The sequence below is a fragment of the Tasmannia lanceolata genome, unplaced genomic scaffold (genome assembly GCF_043159265.1).
Source record: "Tasmannia lanceolata isolate RefF3 unplaced genomic scaffold, GAP_Taslan_0.1 ptg000011l, whole genome shotgun sequence".
NCBI classification, from domain to species: domain Eukaryota; kingdom Viridiplantae; phylum Streptophyta; class Magnoliopsida; order Canellales; family Winteraceae; genus Tasmannia; species Tasmannia lanceolata.
This window is the reverse complement of record NW_027518688.1, coordinates 1,989,328-2,006,856: the sequence shown is the minus strand read 5'-3', so window position 1 is coordinate 2,006,856 and position 17,529 is coordinate 1,989,328. Positions and strand designations below refer to the sequence as shown.

Sequence of the window (17,529 nt, the reverse complement as noted above, 5' to 3'; positions counted from 1 at the left end):
CTTTCTGGCAACGTATGTTTAATGCTATGAATGCCATGGGTTCGGGTTATAAGGCACCTACTTATCATGCTTTAAGGGGGCCCATTTTGAAGAATACAGTGGATGAGGTAAACAACTACTTGGAGGAGATTAAGATGTCATGGAGATACACTGGCTGTAGCATTATGGAAGATGGATGGACAGACACCAAACAACGTTCCCTAATCAACTTTTTGGTGTACTGCCCTAAAGGAGTCATATTCCTCAAATCCGTTGATGCATTTGGCATAGTGAAGAATGCCGATGAATTATACAATATCTTTGCAAAGATTGTCGGAGAGGTGAATCCGGAATATATGGTGCAATTTGTAACTGACAGTGAGCCAAGTTACAAAGCTGCTGGGAAAAGACTAGAAGCCGCGTTTGGTACATTCTCCTGGACTCCGTGCGCAGCTCATTGCTTAGATCTCATCTTGGAGCATCTGTGCAAACCGACTGTATTTCCTCACATAGCAACCACAATTGAGAGGGCTCGAACGATTACAAAGTTCATCTACAACCATGGAAGCCTCTTGAATTTGATGAGGAAGAAGTTCACAGGTGGGAAGGAGTTGTGCCGCTCTGCTGCAACCAGATTTGCTACAAATTTCATTAGCATACAAAGTCTGGTGTTGAATCGGAAAGCACTTCAGCAGATGTTTGTGTCTGATGAGTATAGTACTAGTAGGTTTGTCCAAAACCCACTGAGTGAAGGGGTAGTTAGTACTGTGTTGGATAAATCTTTTTTGGACCAATGCAAGTACATTCTAAACATCAGCGAGCCTTTAGTGAGAGTGCTGCGTTTGGTAGATCGGCAGGACAAACCGGCGATGGGTTACCTATATGAGGCCATGGATAAGGACAAAGAGAACATCAAGGAGAGGTTGAAGAGAAAATTAGATTACAATCCCATCTGGAGGATCATCGACCAAAGATGGGATAGGCAACTCCACAGCCCCCTCCATGCAGCAGGATATTTTCTTAACCCTGCTCTCTTTTTCACTCCTACCTTCTCTAGGCACAGTGAAGTAACCAGAGGCTTGTTGGCATGCATCACTCGACTGGTACCTGATGAAGGTACACAAGACCTCATCACCAATCAGATTGAGGATTATCGAGAGGCTAAGGGTATGTTTGGAATGAAGCTTGCAATCCGCAACCGAACGAAGTTGAGCTCAGGTATATTTGAGTTGTTTGTTTAATTAAGTATAATTCATTTTAACTTTCAGTTTCTCAACAAATAATGCTTTACTATTTGTTACTTTACAGTTGCATGGTGGAATCAATTCGGAGGTGACGTGGAAGAATTACAGACCTTTGCGATCAGAATCCTCAGTCAGACCTGCAGTGCGACTGGGTGTGAAAGGAATTGGAGCACCTTCGAACACATTCACTCTGCAAAGAGAAATAGGTTGGAGCACCAGAGATTAGATGACTTGGTGTTTGTCCATTACAATCTTAAGTTTCGAGAAAGGTATACAACGTAATATAATGTTTTCAACTCTCACCTCATCACTTTAAGCTTTTATGTTTAACCTTTGACATTAAACTTAATGTTTTCCTTTTCAGGGACTTGTTGAGGAAATCATCTACCACTAGTGACCCTTTGAGCATAGACCATCTGGATGCCATGATGGATTGGGTTGCAGAAGAAGATGTCATATTCACGCCGGAAGACATTGGGTGGGAAAATCTTGAAGCACCTACTGCTGTGGTTGGGGCCGGGGACGACGACGACGACTTTCTCATGCCTCTTGAAGAAGATGTCCCTACTGGTGGTCCAGGTGGTGATGACGACGGAGACGGCCACGACGACGACGAAGAAGACATTGAGTATGATCATCCGGGTTATGATGACTGAGAGTTGTTGCTACTAGCTATTGTCTATGTTTCACTTTCATGTATCTTTTTTTTTATGTTTTTCTATGTATCAGACTATCAGTTGGACTTGTGCAAGACTTTATGTGTTTAAGTAATGAATATGCCTTTTGGGACACATATTTTAGATTATTAATTAGTTTTTCATCTTTTTCTATTGATTTTTTATTTTTTTGGATTTTTCTCATATTTTTTAATATATTTTTTGTGTGAACGAAAAGTTTCGACCGAAATGCACCGAAATGACCGAAATCCCACCGAAATTTTGTTTCGGTGGCCAAAACGAAATGGCGACTGAAACGGAATTTACAACTATGGTTGGGAGTGGGTTCCATGGAAGAAGGAAAGGTCTTATGGAGAATTTGTCTTCTTCCCTCTTGGTGGGTTATTTGGAAATATAGAAATTCAAGGGTGTTTGATGGGGTATCTAAATCTTCCTATTGGCTTTATGTTAAAGTCATTGTATTGTCCATTTCGTGGGCGAGAAGTATTCCTATGTTTAGATTTGTTTCGGCCTTAGATTTATGGGAGGGGTGGCAGATTGTCTGCAATGATAGAGGGAGGTCCAATCAGATTGTTCAACGGTGGGAGGCGCCTCCTGAAAATGTTATAAAGCTCAATTTTGATGGGTCTAGCTTCGGTAATCCCGGGCAGGCAGGTATTGGAGGTCTGTGTAGGGATTCTTTCGGGCACGGTTTTGTGGGCATATTCAGGTCATATTGGTGTTTGCGACTCTAGTGAACTGGAGGTTAGAGCGCCTTATCAGGGTATCAAGCACTTAGACAAGAATCTTTATGATAATGTGATTGCGGAAGGTGATTCTTCAAATGTAATTAGTTGGCTTTCGGAGCCGGTTACCCCTCCATAGAGGTTTTTATCCTTTTTTGAGGAGATTTCATATTTAACTCTTGGCTCCTCAATTATCTTTAATCATGTAAGGAGAACTGCTAATTGTGATGCAGATATAGAGTGGTTTGATTTCCTTCCTCCATGAGTTTATTGTATTTCTTTTTTCTTCTTCTTTGTAATCTTTGAGGACCTCATCGGTTCTCTGTTCATCAATATACTTTATACCATTTCAAAAAAAAAAAAACAAAGATTTTGTCTCGGATAAATCTTTCTCTTAATGGATCTCCTCTTGTTCCTCAATCTTCGGAGAATGCGACGTTGTATTATTGTAAGTTCTATGTTTCGAACATTTGCTGGAAGTAGACGACAAGTTTTAAATCTTAATGCAGGCAAGGCATATCTCGTTGAATCAGTCTTTTTCACCACATCACGTATAACGGGAATCGAAACCCCTCTGCTACTGGCGGGCGGAAGGATAATTTCCTACTTCGATCCATACCCGTCGGGCCGGGTGTAATGAATATAGATCTCCCGCCAGCTGTCTTCTCTTCCTATCACTTAATTCTCTCCACTCCTAACTCCAGTTTACCCGGCCGGGCAAACAACTGTGACTTTCATCCCTGCTCCGCACCTCTAATAGCAGCAAGTACGCCCGCATTAGCTCACCACTTCTCCTAGCACGCACTGGCCAGGCTTGGGCAGAATAGCAGAGCAAATACAGATCGCTAGCTTTTGCATATAAGTCTGACACCAAAACCCATGTTCAAGACCCGGGGAAACGTGATTGCTATGGTTTGCCAGCCATGTCCGACACATCTTGTCGACTTGAAGGATTATGACCCTGGCAATCAACTCGTCCTAACTCTCATGGCCTTTTCCACCAGTCCTATTTATTGATTTTCAATGCCCTTAGGTAGGTTGAGGCAGATTGTAGGCCAAATAAGCGGCATATTTGCCCATTAGGACTTTTAGGGATTTATTTCCAGATTATTTAGTCTCTAGGATTTTTATCTCCATGTTATTAGTTTCTAGGATTTTATTTTCCATGAAACTTTATTTCCATCGCAGTGCCTATATATAGGCCTCATTGTATTAGGAATATTAACTTTGATGATTAATTGAATTGATTGAGAGTTTCTCCCCCAGATTTCTATTCTTCCCTCCTTTCTTCTACTTCTCTTCTCCTATTCTTCCCTCTCTTCTCCTCTTCTCCTATTCTTCTTCTACTTCTTCCTAATTTCGTCTCTTCTTCTCTACTTATTCTTCTTCTCTCTTCCTCTTCTTCTTCCCCTATTCTTTTTCTATTCTTCTCTTCTTTTCTCATCTATTATCTTCTTCTTCTCTTTTATCCCCTTTCTTCTATTTCTCTTCCCTATCCTACATCATAAGTATTCTTTAATGCTACGGAAGGCATTCTCGCAAGCTTCGTCCTACTCGAATGGCACGCCTTTCTTCATCAGCCTGCTAACATTCACAAATCTTTAGGATGGATTTATACATATTGATATGGATCAGTCAATATTGATATAAGTCATGTTATACTATTAAATAACAAGCCTTCTATATAGATTATCTATTTCTATTTATGTATAATTCTTGTGCTTGGGAGTCCATGATGATTAAATAAACCAAGATTTTACCATGACTGCAATTTTGGAGACGCGAAAGATAAATAGTAGAAATGAACGAACACTTTTCAATAAAAAAAGACTTTTTCTTCCCCATTCATTCTTTTTTTTTCCTTACGGGGCGACAATCAAATCTCTCGACTTTTTCGAACAAAACCTCAATCTGAGTTTGAATTCTAATTAGAGTTTTGATGCAATTGTCCGCACTTTATCCCAACACTTTCAGCTCCCGCTTTTCTTTCCCCCATTGATTTTCCTTTAGAAATAATTGCAACATCCCTGTTTCTTAATTCACAAAACATTTTCCTTGTTTTTTATAACCCATCATCATATTGAAGAGGGATGTTGGAGCGATATTTCTGTTTCTTCCATAGTATTGAAGGTCAAGGAATAGATTGCTTCCATCAATTTAGACAAAGATACCATACTAATGGAGTAATGGTATGACGTGTGAATCAAGCCATGGGGTGCCTACTAGGGAAGACTTTATAGAAGGGATGGTCGCTTGTTTATGCCCTTCCAGGTATCAAGATGTTCAGAGTGAACTCGCCAAGATTCGTCAAACATCCACCATATAAAGTATCGAAGTCATTTTGAGGGACTCCCAAATAAAGCACAGGAGTCTGAGACCCAATTAGTGGGGACTTTTATTACGAAAAGATATCCGCCGGGAAGTGAAAATGTAGAAACCTCGCACAATGGAAGCAATCTCCTTTGCGCAACTACAGGAAGAAAGATTCGATTAAGATTGTTGACGTTCGTTGAAAAGCTCAACCAATCAGCTATCAGAAACGTTACGAGAAAGCCTATCTAACACCATATGTCGTAATGCACCTATGAAACAGCTTACATAAGAGGAGCTCAAAGATTGACATTTATCATTCCAAAAAAGTGCCAAATAAGGGAAAAGATGTCCCCTAACATGCTACAACAGTACCCCCTACATATAATAGAGTTAGCTTACATATCCGTTATATATTACCCATCCACATTCCCCATTACATTACCCAATAGCCTAACTTGTATCAAATCCAACAAAAAGCACCATATTTGTGGGCCCCACCAAGTCAGGATACGTGTCTGCCATGCCACACAGATTCCTCCACCACATTCCAGCTGGCGAATTCGAATTTCAAAAATCCTACTTGAAAACCCCGATCTCTGGCGGCCTCCACATCGCACCACCACCAAGCTCCGGCGGACCCCATTAAATCTGGCCACACTTTTGTTTCTTCCACCATCCTCGCCATTTTCTACTTCCACTAACACCAAAAATCAGAATTTGGCGACCTCTATTATCGCTGGTCACCAAGCCTAGCCTCAGGCCACCTCCCATGACCTTGAAGCCGAAACCCACGGCCTCCGACAACCAAATCCAATGACCCCATTGCCAAATTCGGCAACCCACATCCTCCCACTGCCTCCACAGCCTACAGATGCGGCAACCCCAGGCCTCCATGGCCTTCCACAACCTCCATGGTTCCAGATCTGACAACCCACGAGCCTTCCACGGCCTCCATAGCCTTCCACGGCTCCAGATCTAGCCTCCACGGCCTCAAATCCGGCCTCCACGGAAGAACCGCACTCTAGATCCAGCCTCCACAGCTCCAGATCCGACCTCCAAGAAGGAACCGCGGCCTTCCACGGCACCAGCACATCGCCGCTGGAAGTCTTCGATCAAGAGAGAGAGAGACAGAGAGCTCAGAGAGAGAAAGAGAGGGAGGGAGAGATGAGAAAGAGACCAGAGAGAGAGGGAGAGATCAGAGGGAGAAAGAGAGAGGGAGCGAGAGATGAGAAAGAACCAGAGAGAGAGGGGGAGATCAGAGGGAGAAAGAGAGAGAGAGGGAGGGAGAGATGAGAAAGAGACAGATCGGAGAGAGAAAGGACTAGAGAATTGATTTACCCAGCCTCCCTGGCCAGATCCTGCTAGCCGATGGCCTCCCGGCGCCTCCTCCCGACAGCCTACCTCCTGACTCCATTCTGAGCGAGAAAGGTCTTTGGAGAGAGAGAGAGAGAGAGAGAGAAAGGGCGAGAGAGAGAGCGACGAGAAAAGAAAGTCCGGCTCCCCTCCCTTGAGATTTCGTCGCCCTAGGGAGGGAGCCCGAAGGTTTCCATCGTCGGGATCCCTTTTCCCCGGAGCGTTCACGTAAAAAATTTGGACCCCCAACTTGTTTGCGCAAATTAACAAATAGGACACTTGGACGATGATCTAATTGAGGCCATTGAACGCGGTGAACTCACAAAAATGGCAAAGGTAAGGTGATCATAATCGCTCGATAGACGGTTGGCATTATGGCCTTTCCTCTATCGAACCTTCCTTGGTGTTTATTTGGAACCAAAGACCGAATGGATATGATCATAAATTCACCAACACTTTTGGCCCCACAAGATCAACTGCAGAATCACCTATAATGGGGATGGCAAGTCTAAGGAAAATTGAGGTGAGATACAAAACAAAAAATTTAAAACGAAAAATATTGACACCATTGTCTGATTGGCAACATCAAATATCTCTAATCAATGATTGTTAGCCATTGATCGGATGGCTAAAATCTCATCAACAAGGAATTGAGGTGGGCTATCTAATGATACTAAAGAAAAAATATTGACACCTGTCTGATCTACGACATCAAATATCTCTAATCAATGATTGTTAGCCATTGACAAAACAGATTACAGAAGAGGAGCTCAAAGAGCGAACAGAAAAAGGATTGCTATGGCACTCTGATGAAAATTGACAAAAGGGCCATCATTGCAAGACGAGGCGGGGCGGCTTCTGATGATCAAACCTATTGGAGAAATTGACAAGGTGAAAAATAAAATGAATCAGATGACGAGAATGTTGATTCAAACGGCAATGATATTTTTTTGCTACTTTGCGTGAATGGGCTGGTTATTCCACCCTGCAAACAACGCAAGTGAAAGGATACATCAAACAGCAACCTTTAACGGTTTTAATTGACACAGACAAATAATATTATACACATGCAAGTGCCCAAAAGACTTTCTTGTCCATTGGAACAGTCTGCCGAGTTTGAAGTTATGGCAGCAGATGGTAAGTCAATACCTACTACAATAAATTGCTTTAAAGTGAAACTTTTCATTCAAGATCAGAGTTGGCTATAGATTTTTTTCTACTAACATTAGACGGTAGCTAAAATAAAACTACTCCATTCTTGACCCGCTCAACTTTTGATCAGATGATCCTAAATGTGTAATTATACTATTATGGGAAACCAAGCTGTAATTGAAGCTTGTTTGCGCAAATTGACAAATGGGACACTTGTACGATGATCTAATGATTGCCATGGAACACGGTAAACTCCCCAAAAAATAACAAAGATAAGGTGATCATAGATATGATCATAAATTCACCAACACTATTGGCCCTGCAAGATCAACTGCAGAATCATCTATAATGGGGATGTCAAGTCTAAGGAGAATTGAGGTGGGCTATCTTAAGATACAAAAAAAAGAATTTAAAAACAAAAAATATGGACACCATCGTCTGATCGGGGACATTAAATATCTTCAATCAATGATTGTTAGCCATTGATCAAACTGCTAATATCTCATAACAAGTGACATTTTATATCACGGGTCATCTAAGGTGCAGATGAAAGGAAGGGCAACTCTAGTGGATCCAACTCACCAAACTGCATTTATAATTGTATTGTAAAATGTAAAACAATAGAAGTAAAGGAATAATAAATGCATTTTGGTAATGCGGGTCCAATGGAGGCGCCCTTGTGGCTGGATTTAGCAAGGGCGCCCTTCAGTTTAGCATTTCATTACATTAATTAACTAGAGCACTTACTTAGGAGGCTGAGAAGCAGAAGCTTTCTCCCAGCTGTTTTCGTCAGGCCAAACGAAGAGGAGTCCCTGAGAGACCAGGGTCGGGAGTCTGGCCACGCATGCCCTCGGAGACCTCACTGCACGTGCCTCCGGGCCCTCCACAGATGCCTGCGGAATCCGAGCACACGAACCTCCCAGATCAAAAGACCATCCGTGGTACGAACACTGCAAGTTACCCTCCTCGTCAATCCGCCCTTCCTAAAACCCCAACAAGAAAAGAACCATCCATCAAGGAAAACAAAAACCTAATTTGATTGCCCCAATAGAAAAGCATTTTATTCTGAATGATAAATTGATACAGAAAAAGAATCACCCATCAAGAACAAAAAAACCCTAATTTGATTGCCGCAACAAAAAAGCAGGATCGATAAATTGATATAGAGAGAGAATGGTCCATCAAAAAGAAAAAAAAGCCTAATTTGGTTGCCACAATAGAAAAGCATTTTATTCTAATATGATTATGGTTAAATTGAGAGGGATATTAACATAAAATTAAAGGTCCTTCTAAGTAACACTTGAATAGGTTTGGTTCAATTCATCGTTTTTCATGTGTAAAAAATTTAAGAAAATTTAGAAACATTTTTCTGTTACGAACCCGAATGGTTCATAACGTGATTGAAGGTTCGTAACGTGATTGATCTTCTTAAAGGGAAGATCAGCCTCTTGATCCACTTCGAGGGAAGAATTAGTCATCCTTTGTGAAAAAAGACACAATTTCTAAGATGATTTCTTCATTGATTTCCATTAAATGTAATATGTGCTTATATAAAGCACTTACAGATAAGAATAGAAAGATCTTGAAAGATCTTATGATAATAATAGAAATAACTAAATAAAGATTATCTTAATCTAAATTGGCATCCTAATATATCCTAACTATTAAATATATAGCATCCTAAAATACCCAAACTACTAAATATATCAGATGTGATAAGATCTAATCTTATTCTCTAAAATACCAAAGTAATTTATTCCACCCCAAGCGGGACTCGTCTAGGCACGTAATATTCCACCCCCCTTGAAATCAACCTTGTCCTCAAGGTTGGAGAGCGAAAATTGAGATCTTGTGTAGGACTTTCCGCAATCCATCTCTCCTCTCTTTTTTTCTCGCTCCCTTTCTTCTTCTCTTCGTCTTGAAATTGGTTACCATTTCATATGTCGTCATCAATGGTTGAGACAACTCCATTTTCAAACCGATCACATTGCGCCGTTCGTCAAAGGTCCTTAGTTTTGTTATTTTTGAATGATTTGGATGTTGACGCACGGATGATTGTTGATGGGAATCTTTTCGATGGCCTTGCACAGTTTGAGAGGAACAATAGACTCTTCGGTGACCCCTTTTCTTTTGTAGCTTTTTCACCTTTTCTTCTATCTGATTTTTTTCACTCTTCTTCTTTTCTCCCATTTTCCTATTTCTTCCATTCTCTTTCGACACACCAGCCTTCTTGACGACGCTTTGGTTGAACTCTTCATTCAACTTCTTCAAACATGGGGGTTCTTCTATCTTCACGCCAAGCGATAATGCCAACTTATTGAAATTGACATTCATAGATGCTAGATGCCTTTTGATCTCTCTTATTTTCTCATCTCATCGATCCATTATTTCTTCGATTTTCTTCGATATGATGACGGATCGTGCCGCTCTGATACCAAATGTTACGAACCCGAATGGTTCGTAACGTGATTGATCTTCTTAGAGGGAAGATCAGCCTCTTGATCCACTTCGAGGGAAGGATCAATCCTCCTTTGTGCAAAAAGACACAATTTCTAAGATAATTTCTTCATTGATTTCCATTAAATGTAATATGTGCTTATATAAAGCACTTACAGATAAGCATACAAAGATCTTGAAAGATCTTATGATAATAAGAGAAATAACTAAATAAAGATTATCTTAATCTAAATTTGCTGATTTTATTGCAAAATTCGAGCTAATTGATCTTCCTTTAGCGGGACCCTCATTTACATGGTCTAGGGGTCCTAGCAGAAGTCGTCTTGACAGATTCCTTGTGTGTGGTGAATGGCTGGATATGGTCCTTGAAAGTTTTAATAGAGCCCTTGTGCATTCGGTATCGGATCATTGCCCTCTTCTCCTGGATCCGCGTCTAGAGTCTTGGGGCCCTCCTCCCTTTAGATTCGAAATGGCTTGGGTCAATTATCCTAACATGGAGGACAGATTGGGAAATTGGTCGTCTTCGTGTAGTGTGGAGGGCCCAGCAGATGTGATGATTGGGAAAGAACTCAGATTTGTCAAGAATAAATTAAAAGCTTGGTCCAACGAAAAACATCATCTGGATCAGGGTAAGAAGTTATGGCTGGAAAGTCGATTAAAAGAATTGGTAGCTTTGGAGGATTGTGGGTTAAGTTCAGAGGTGGAATGGGAAGAGTTGGGGAAAGCAAAACAGGAACATAAAGGGTTGTTGTTGTGGGAAGAGATTTCGTGGAGACCAAAATCAAGGGTGAAATGGCTGGAGGAGGGAGATAAGAATACAGCTTACTTTCATGCAATGGCTAGTGCTAGAAGGACGAATAGGATCGAGTCTATCTCAGTGAATGGAATACTGCTGATTTCTAAGGAAGAGGTTTCCTCGGCTATTGTCAAATTTTATGCGACGTTATATGCTTCTGAAGGAGCCCTATTCCTGAAAGAGTGGAGTTCAATAGCCTGAATTTGGAGGTAAGCGCGAAATTGGAACAACCTTTTGAGGAAGAGGAAATTGAGAACGGTTTGTTCTTGATTCCCAAAGACAAAGCACCTGGTCTTGATGGCTTCTGCTTAGCTTTTTTCCAAGTTTGTTGGCCGGCGGTTAAAAGTGACATCCTTCGTTTCTTCAAGGAGTTCTATGATAGGATGGTTCTTGATAGGGGCTACATTTATAACTTTAATTCCCAAGGTTAAAGGGGCCACCAAGGTGTCTGATTTCCGTCCAATCAGCCTGGTTGGATGCCTGTACAAGGTTTTAGCAAAGGTGTTAGCTGACCGGATTAAAGTAGTGCTTCCTTTGGTAATTTCAAATAGTCAGAGTGCTTTTGTTAGTAAGAGGCAAATTCTGGATTGTTCTCTAATTGCGAATGAAGTCATTGAATCATATTCAAGAAGTGGAGCTGGGGGCGTGTTATGTAAGCTAGACATGGAGAAAGCCTATGATAGAGTGGATTGGGACTGTCTGGACTATCTTCTGGGGAGGATGGGTTTCGGAAATCAATGGCGAGGTTGGATGAGACAATGCATCTCGCATGTTTTTCTATTCTGGTTAATGGGTCGCCAAAAGGTTTTTTCAAGTCTTCCAGGGGGGTTAAGGCAAGGGGATCCTCTCCTTCCTTTTATTTTTCTAATTGTTGCGGAAACCCTCAATCGATTGATGGTAAAAGGAAGTACCATGGGGCTGGTTGAGGGCTTTATCATTGGTCGTAACAGAGTAGAAGTGTCGCTTTTGCAATTTGCTGACGACACCATTCTATGAGCTGATTACTGGTCAAAGATCAAACTTCCAGAAATCCAGTTTGTTTGCTATCAATCTTCCCCCCTCAGAAACTCTCAGTTTTGCAAAGGTGATGGGTTGCAAGTTGGAGACTCTTCCTTCACCGTATCTTGGGCTCCCTTTGGGGGTTGGAAAACCGAGACAAGAGCTTTGGACCCCTATTGTTGAAAGAATAGAAAGAAGGTTGGATACCTGAAAAAGAAATCTTGTTTCAAAGGGTGGAAGACTGGTGTTAGTCAAGGCGGTTTTGGCTAACATACACGTGTACTATCTGTCCTTATTTAACTGTCCGGTGAGTGTAGTTTTGAGAATTGAACAGATTCAAAGAAGATTTTTGTGGGGTGGGTCAAATAACACAGGAGGAATTCCTTTAGTAAAGTGGGATAAGGTTTGTGTTCCTATAAAGAATGGAAGGTTGGGGATCCGGAGATTGAAAGAGTTCAACCGCGCTCTCTTGGGTAAATGGCTATGGCGTTTTGGTATGGAGCAATCTTCATTATGGGTAAAAGTTATTGGGAGCAAGTATGGTTTCCTACATGGTAATTGGTGTTCGGATGATAAGTATGGTAAGAAAGGTGGTACCATTTGGCGTAATATTTTGAGGTTTAAGCAAAGTTTTGACGCGAGAATTAGGTTTATATACAGGAGATCATATCAATTTTTAGTTGGACTCATGGTGTTCTGCTGAGCCTTTGGCGGTGCTTTACCCTGTGTTGTTCTCAGTGGCCTTGGACAAAGAAGAAAAGGTATGTGATTGCTTCGAGAGAATTCACAATAAGTTGGTTTGGAACCCTTGTTTCAGAAGAAATTTCTTTGAGCGAGAATTACCGTTTATCTCTCATGTGCTTCAACTCATTGAGGGGTGCTATATAAAAAGAAGTGGGTTGGACAAAAGGATATGGATATGGGATTCATCTGGCTTATTTTCTGTGAAATCCTTTTACTATCAGTTGCTGCCTGCGTTTGGATCCCCCTACTCGGCTGATGTTTGGAAGTTTCATGGCCCCCCATCGGTAACTCTTTTCAGCTGGGCAGTGTGTAATGGGAGGATTCAGACCATTGAGTTTCTAAGAAAAAGGGGTATGTGCCTGGTGGACCATTGCTCGCTTTGTTTGGAAGATGGGGAATCAATTGACCACATTTTTATTCATTGCAAAGTAACAAGGGAGATTTGGGGTCTCATTCTGGACAGGTTTGGAATTTACTGGGTCTTTCCAAAATCTCTATCAGAACTATTTTGAGTTGGGATTTTGTGCCCTGGAAAAAGAAAGGTAAGGTGCTTTGGAAATTATGTTTAATAGCTTTGTGGTGGGTCATTTGGAAGGAAAGGAACTCGAGAGTTTTCGAAAGTGTGGCAAAGACATCGTATTGGTTATATAAAAAAATCATAGCCATGGTTATTTATTGGGTGAAGAGCATCCCTCTGTTCACCTTCGTATCAGCCTTTGATCTGTGGGAGGGGTGGCGCATTGTGTGCGCTGAAGGTATGAGGAGAGAGAAGAGAAATCAGAAATGGGAAGCTCCCCCTGAAGGTTTTCTTAAAATAAATTTTGATGGGTCCTGCATGGGCAATCCGGGTCCAGCAGGGGTTGGAGAGCTATGTAGAGATTCTCGAGGGGTGGTATCGTGGGCTTTTGCGGGTCCAATTGGAAGGACTGATTCATCTGAAGAGGAAGTACAGGCTGCATATCAGGGGATTAAGCGTCTAAGTGATGATTCTCTCGATAGAGTAATTGTGGAAGGAGATTCTTCAAATGTAATTAGTTGGCTAACTGGGAGAGTGGCCCCCCCGTGGAGATTTTTGAGTTTCTTTGAGGAAATTTCTGATCTCACTTTAGAGTCATCTATGGTTTTTAAGCATGTAAGACGCAAAGCAAATGGTGAGTCGGATTCCCTCGCTAGATCGGGAGTTAATAAAGAGGGGTTGAAGTGGTTCGATTTCCTTCTCCCGTGAGAAGTTTGTACTATATTTTCCATTGTATTTTGTTTTGTCTTTTATGTTTTTTTTCTCTGTTTCTCTGGTGGACCATCTTGGTTCCCCCTTTTTTCAATATATTACCATTTCAAAAAATATATATAAATTAGCATTCTAATATATCCTAACTATTAAATATATAGCATCCTAAAATACCCAAACTACTAAATATATCAGATGTGATAAGATCTAATCTTATTCTCTAAAATTTAAAAGTAATTTATTCCACCCCAAGCGGGCCTCATCTAGGCACGTAATATTCCACCCCCCTTGAAATCAACCTTGTCCTCAAGGTTGGAGAACGAAAATTGAGATCTTGTGTAGGACTTTCTGTAATCCATCTCTCCTCTCTTCTTTTTTTTCGCTCCCTTTCTTCTTCTCTTCGTCTTGAGATTGGTCACCATTTCGTATGTCGTCATCAATGGTTGAGGCCACTCCATTTCCAAACCGATCACATTGAGCCGTTCATCACAGGTCCTTAGTTTTGTTATTTTTGAATGATTTGGATGTTGATGCACGGATGATTGTTGATGGGAATCTTTTCGATGGCCTTGGACAGTTTGAGAGGAACAATAGACTCTTCGGCGACCCCTTTTCTTTTGTAGCTTTTTCACCTTTTCTTCTATCTGATTTTTTTCGCTCTTCTTCTTTTCTCCCATTTTCCTATTTCTTCCTTTCTTTTTTGACACACCAGCCTTCTTGACGACCCTTTGGTTGAACTCTTCATTCAACTTCTTCAAATATGGGGGCTCTACTATCTTCACGCCAAGCGATAATACCAACTTGTTGAAATTGGCATTCATAGATGTTAGATGCATTTTGATCTCTCTTATTTTCCCATCCCATCGATCCATTATTTCTTCGATTTTCTTCGAAATGATGACGGATCGTGCCGCTCTGATACCAAATGTTACGAACCCGAATGGTTCGTAACGTGATTGTTCTTCTTAGAGGGAAGATCAGCCTCTTGATCCACTTCGAGGGAAGGATCAGTCCTCCTTTGTGCAAAAAGACATCATTGATTTCCATTAAATGTAATATGCGACCCCTTTTCTTTTGTAGCCCGAATGGTTCGTACCGCGATTGTTCTTCTTAGACGGAAGATCAGCCTCTTGATCCACTTCGAGGGAAGGATCAGTCCTCCTTTGTGCAAAGAGACACAATTTCTAGGATGATTTCTTCATTGATTTCCATTAAATGTAATATGTGCTTATATAAAGCACTTACAGATAAACATACAAAGAACTTGAAAGATCTTATGATAATAAGAGAAATAACTAAATAAAGATTATCTTAATCTAAATTAGCATCCTAATATATCCTAACTACTAAATATATAGCATCCTAAAATATCCAAACTACTAAATATATCAAATGTGATAAGATCTAATCTTATTCTCTAAAATACCAAAGTAATTTATTCCACCCCAAGCGGGACCCATCTAGGCACGTAATATTTTCCTTCCCAAACTTTTCCAAAAAAAAATCCTACAATCCAAACAGGGCCTAAATTGATACAGAGAGGAAGAGAGGAAGGGATTACGGACAGAGAGCGGAGCGAGACGATGAGGGCATCGATCATCAAATGCGATCCATTCTCCAGATTTGTTGTCTTTCCAGAGGACGATCTCTCGGCCGAGGAGTTGGAAAGGAGTAGGACGGCTAGGGTTTAGGTCTTCGATTAGAGAAACGGGATACCAATGCTCTCTCCACGAGAATTTTGAAAATTTCTCATCCTTCGATTCTTCTTCTTCTTTGTCTTCGAATGTCTTAGTCAGCGTTGGAGAAGTGGGAGCGGCCACGCCATAGAGATTTCTTCTTTTGCCACTTCTCTCGGCGATTAACGGAGTGACGGAGAGAGGAGATTTTTTATAATTTGAAGGGGTTTTTGAGAGATGGTTGCAAAGAAGGAGACAGGGTTTCAGAGCAATAAGAGACTGAAATGTTGAGAAGGGCTTTAAGAATCCTGCTGATGCTGACATAGTTTCCTAGCAATCTATACCAGAAGAGCGTGGAAAGAGGGAATTTCTGACAGAATCCTGTATTCCGACGGAGGGGAAACAGAATAAATAGGAGACAAACAGACTGGGTGATGAGTAGGAATACCAGATCTGTTTTCCCTCTTCCCCACTGTGTTGTGTCATTTTCTGTGTATTTTGTAGACGAATTACAGAAAAATCCCGAAGATTCAATTTTTCAGTTTTCTGTATGAACATTGGGAGGGATCTGTTTTATGAGGCCATTAGGGCGACACGTCCGACGAGAGACACAGTAGTTTGCGTACACGCTAATACAAAATCTAGTCAAACAAAGTGCGAGAGGAGGAAAAGACAAACAAGAATGAAATCACTTCACGGTTCACCCGGTCACCTGGGGGTGCAACTTGGGTTGGGTTGGGTTGCCCTTTTGCAAGAAAATAAATTGGAATGAACCATGAGCCGACCCAATCTATCCTATATCTATTCTATATATATATATATATATATATATATATATATATATATATATATATATATGAGAAAACGGTTCCTACACATATGTGTAGACACACTAGCATAAAATACAGTGGAGGCCCACATTGTTTCGGTGATCTAAGCCATCCATTTTAAAGGCCCTCACATAGATAGGGTGTCTACAAAAAATCAGATCCATAGGATCATCCCAACCCTACGATTTGTGGAGGTAAAATGGATGTCTTTAAACCTTCACAAATTAGTCCATTTTTTGCCTCCACAGTTCGAATGGTTAGGATGATCCTATGGATCTGATTTTTTGTGGACACCCTATCTATGTGAGGGCCTTAAAAATGAATGGTTTGGATCACCCAAATAATGTGGCCCCAACTGTTTTTTAAGCTAGTGTGTAGAGAACTTATCTACACATATGTGTAGGAACCGTTCTCTCTCTCTCTCTCTCTCTCTCTCTCTCCCTCTATATATATATATAATATATATATATATATATAATACAATAAGCTGGGATGAAAAGAGGAGGGTTTTTTCGATTTTTTTGAAAATCACCGTGAGAATTACACGTCACATTTTTTGACTTTTTTGAACAAATGCCCCCATTCAACTCATATAATTTCAATCCTACCCCCCTCCTTTATGCTTTTAACAAAGGCACCCATTGAATCGTATAATTTCAATCCTACCCCCCCTTTATGCTTTTAACAAAGGCACCCATTAAAGCCGTATAATTTCGATCTTACCCCCCTCCTTTGTGGTTTTTTAATTAAAAAACTATAAGGTGATCTTGACCATCCGATTTAAGATAAGAGGAATTATGGAAACATCTATAGATTGGAGGGCTAGGATCAGCCTATGGAAATGATTTTTGGGGCACAACCTATTTATGTTGTGTTCCATCACATGGACGGTTTGGATCAACCTATCACGTGGTCCGTACCATTCTTTGTCGGCCCGTGCATCACGGGTTTTTTACTAGTATATATATATATTATCTACTACTATAAGCTAGGAGGAAAAGAAGTGAATTTTTTGATTTTTTTGAAAATTATATGAGAATTACACATCACTCTTTTTGACTTTTTTGGAAAAGAAGTGAATTTTTTGAAAATTATATGAGAATTACACATCATTCTTTTTGACTTTTTTTTAACAAAGGCACCCATTCAACACACATATTTTCAATCATACCCCCTCCTTTATGCTTTTTTAAGAAAGGCACCCATTAAAGCCAAATAATTTCAATCCTAGCCCCCTCCTTTATGCTTTTTTAATAAAAAATATATAGGGTGATCTTAACCATCCGATTTAAGAGGAACAACATATTATGGAAACCTCTATAGATTGGAGGGCTAGGATCAACCTATGAAAATGAA

General features: G+C 40.6%; 1 protein-coding gene and 1 long non-coding RNA gene across 2 annotated transcripts in view; one reads left to right on the top strand and one right to left on the bottom strand.

The window, feature by feature from the left end:
• The window catches only part of ACD1 (Pheophorbide a oxygenase family protein with Rieske 2Fe-2S domain-containing protein), a 73,734-nt gene extending 57,840 nt beyond the window's left edge, over positions 1-15,894 (bottom strand). Inside the window, exons 1-2 of the mRNA XM_077390304.1 lie at positions 15,233-15,894; positions 8,191-8,426 (exon numbers count right to left, since the gene is read on the bottom strand). Of these exons, the coding sequence (XP_077246419.1) occupies positions 8,191-8,426; positions 15,233-15,667 (671 nt within the window). The 5' untranslated portion in view covers positions 15,668-15,894. The remainder of the gene's footprint in view (positions 1-8,190; positions 8,427-15,232) is intronic.
• LOC143886367 (uncharacterized) lies at positions 1,201-2,014 on the top strand. Its single transcript, XR_013253757.1, has 2 exons — positions 1,201-1,492; positions 1,588-2,014. It is a non-coding gene; the product is annotated as an uncharacterized LOC143886367 (long non-coding RNA).
• Positions 15,895-17,529: the final 1,635 nt, after the last annotated feature.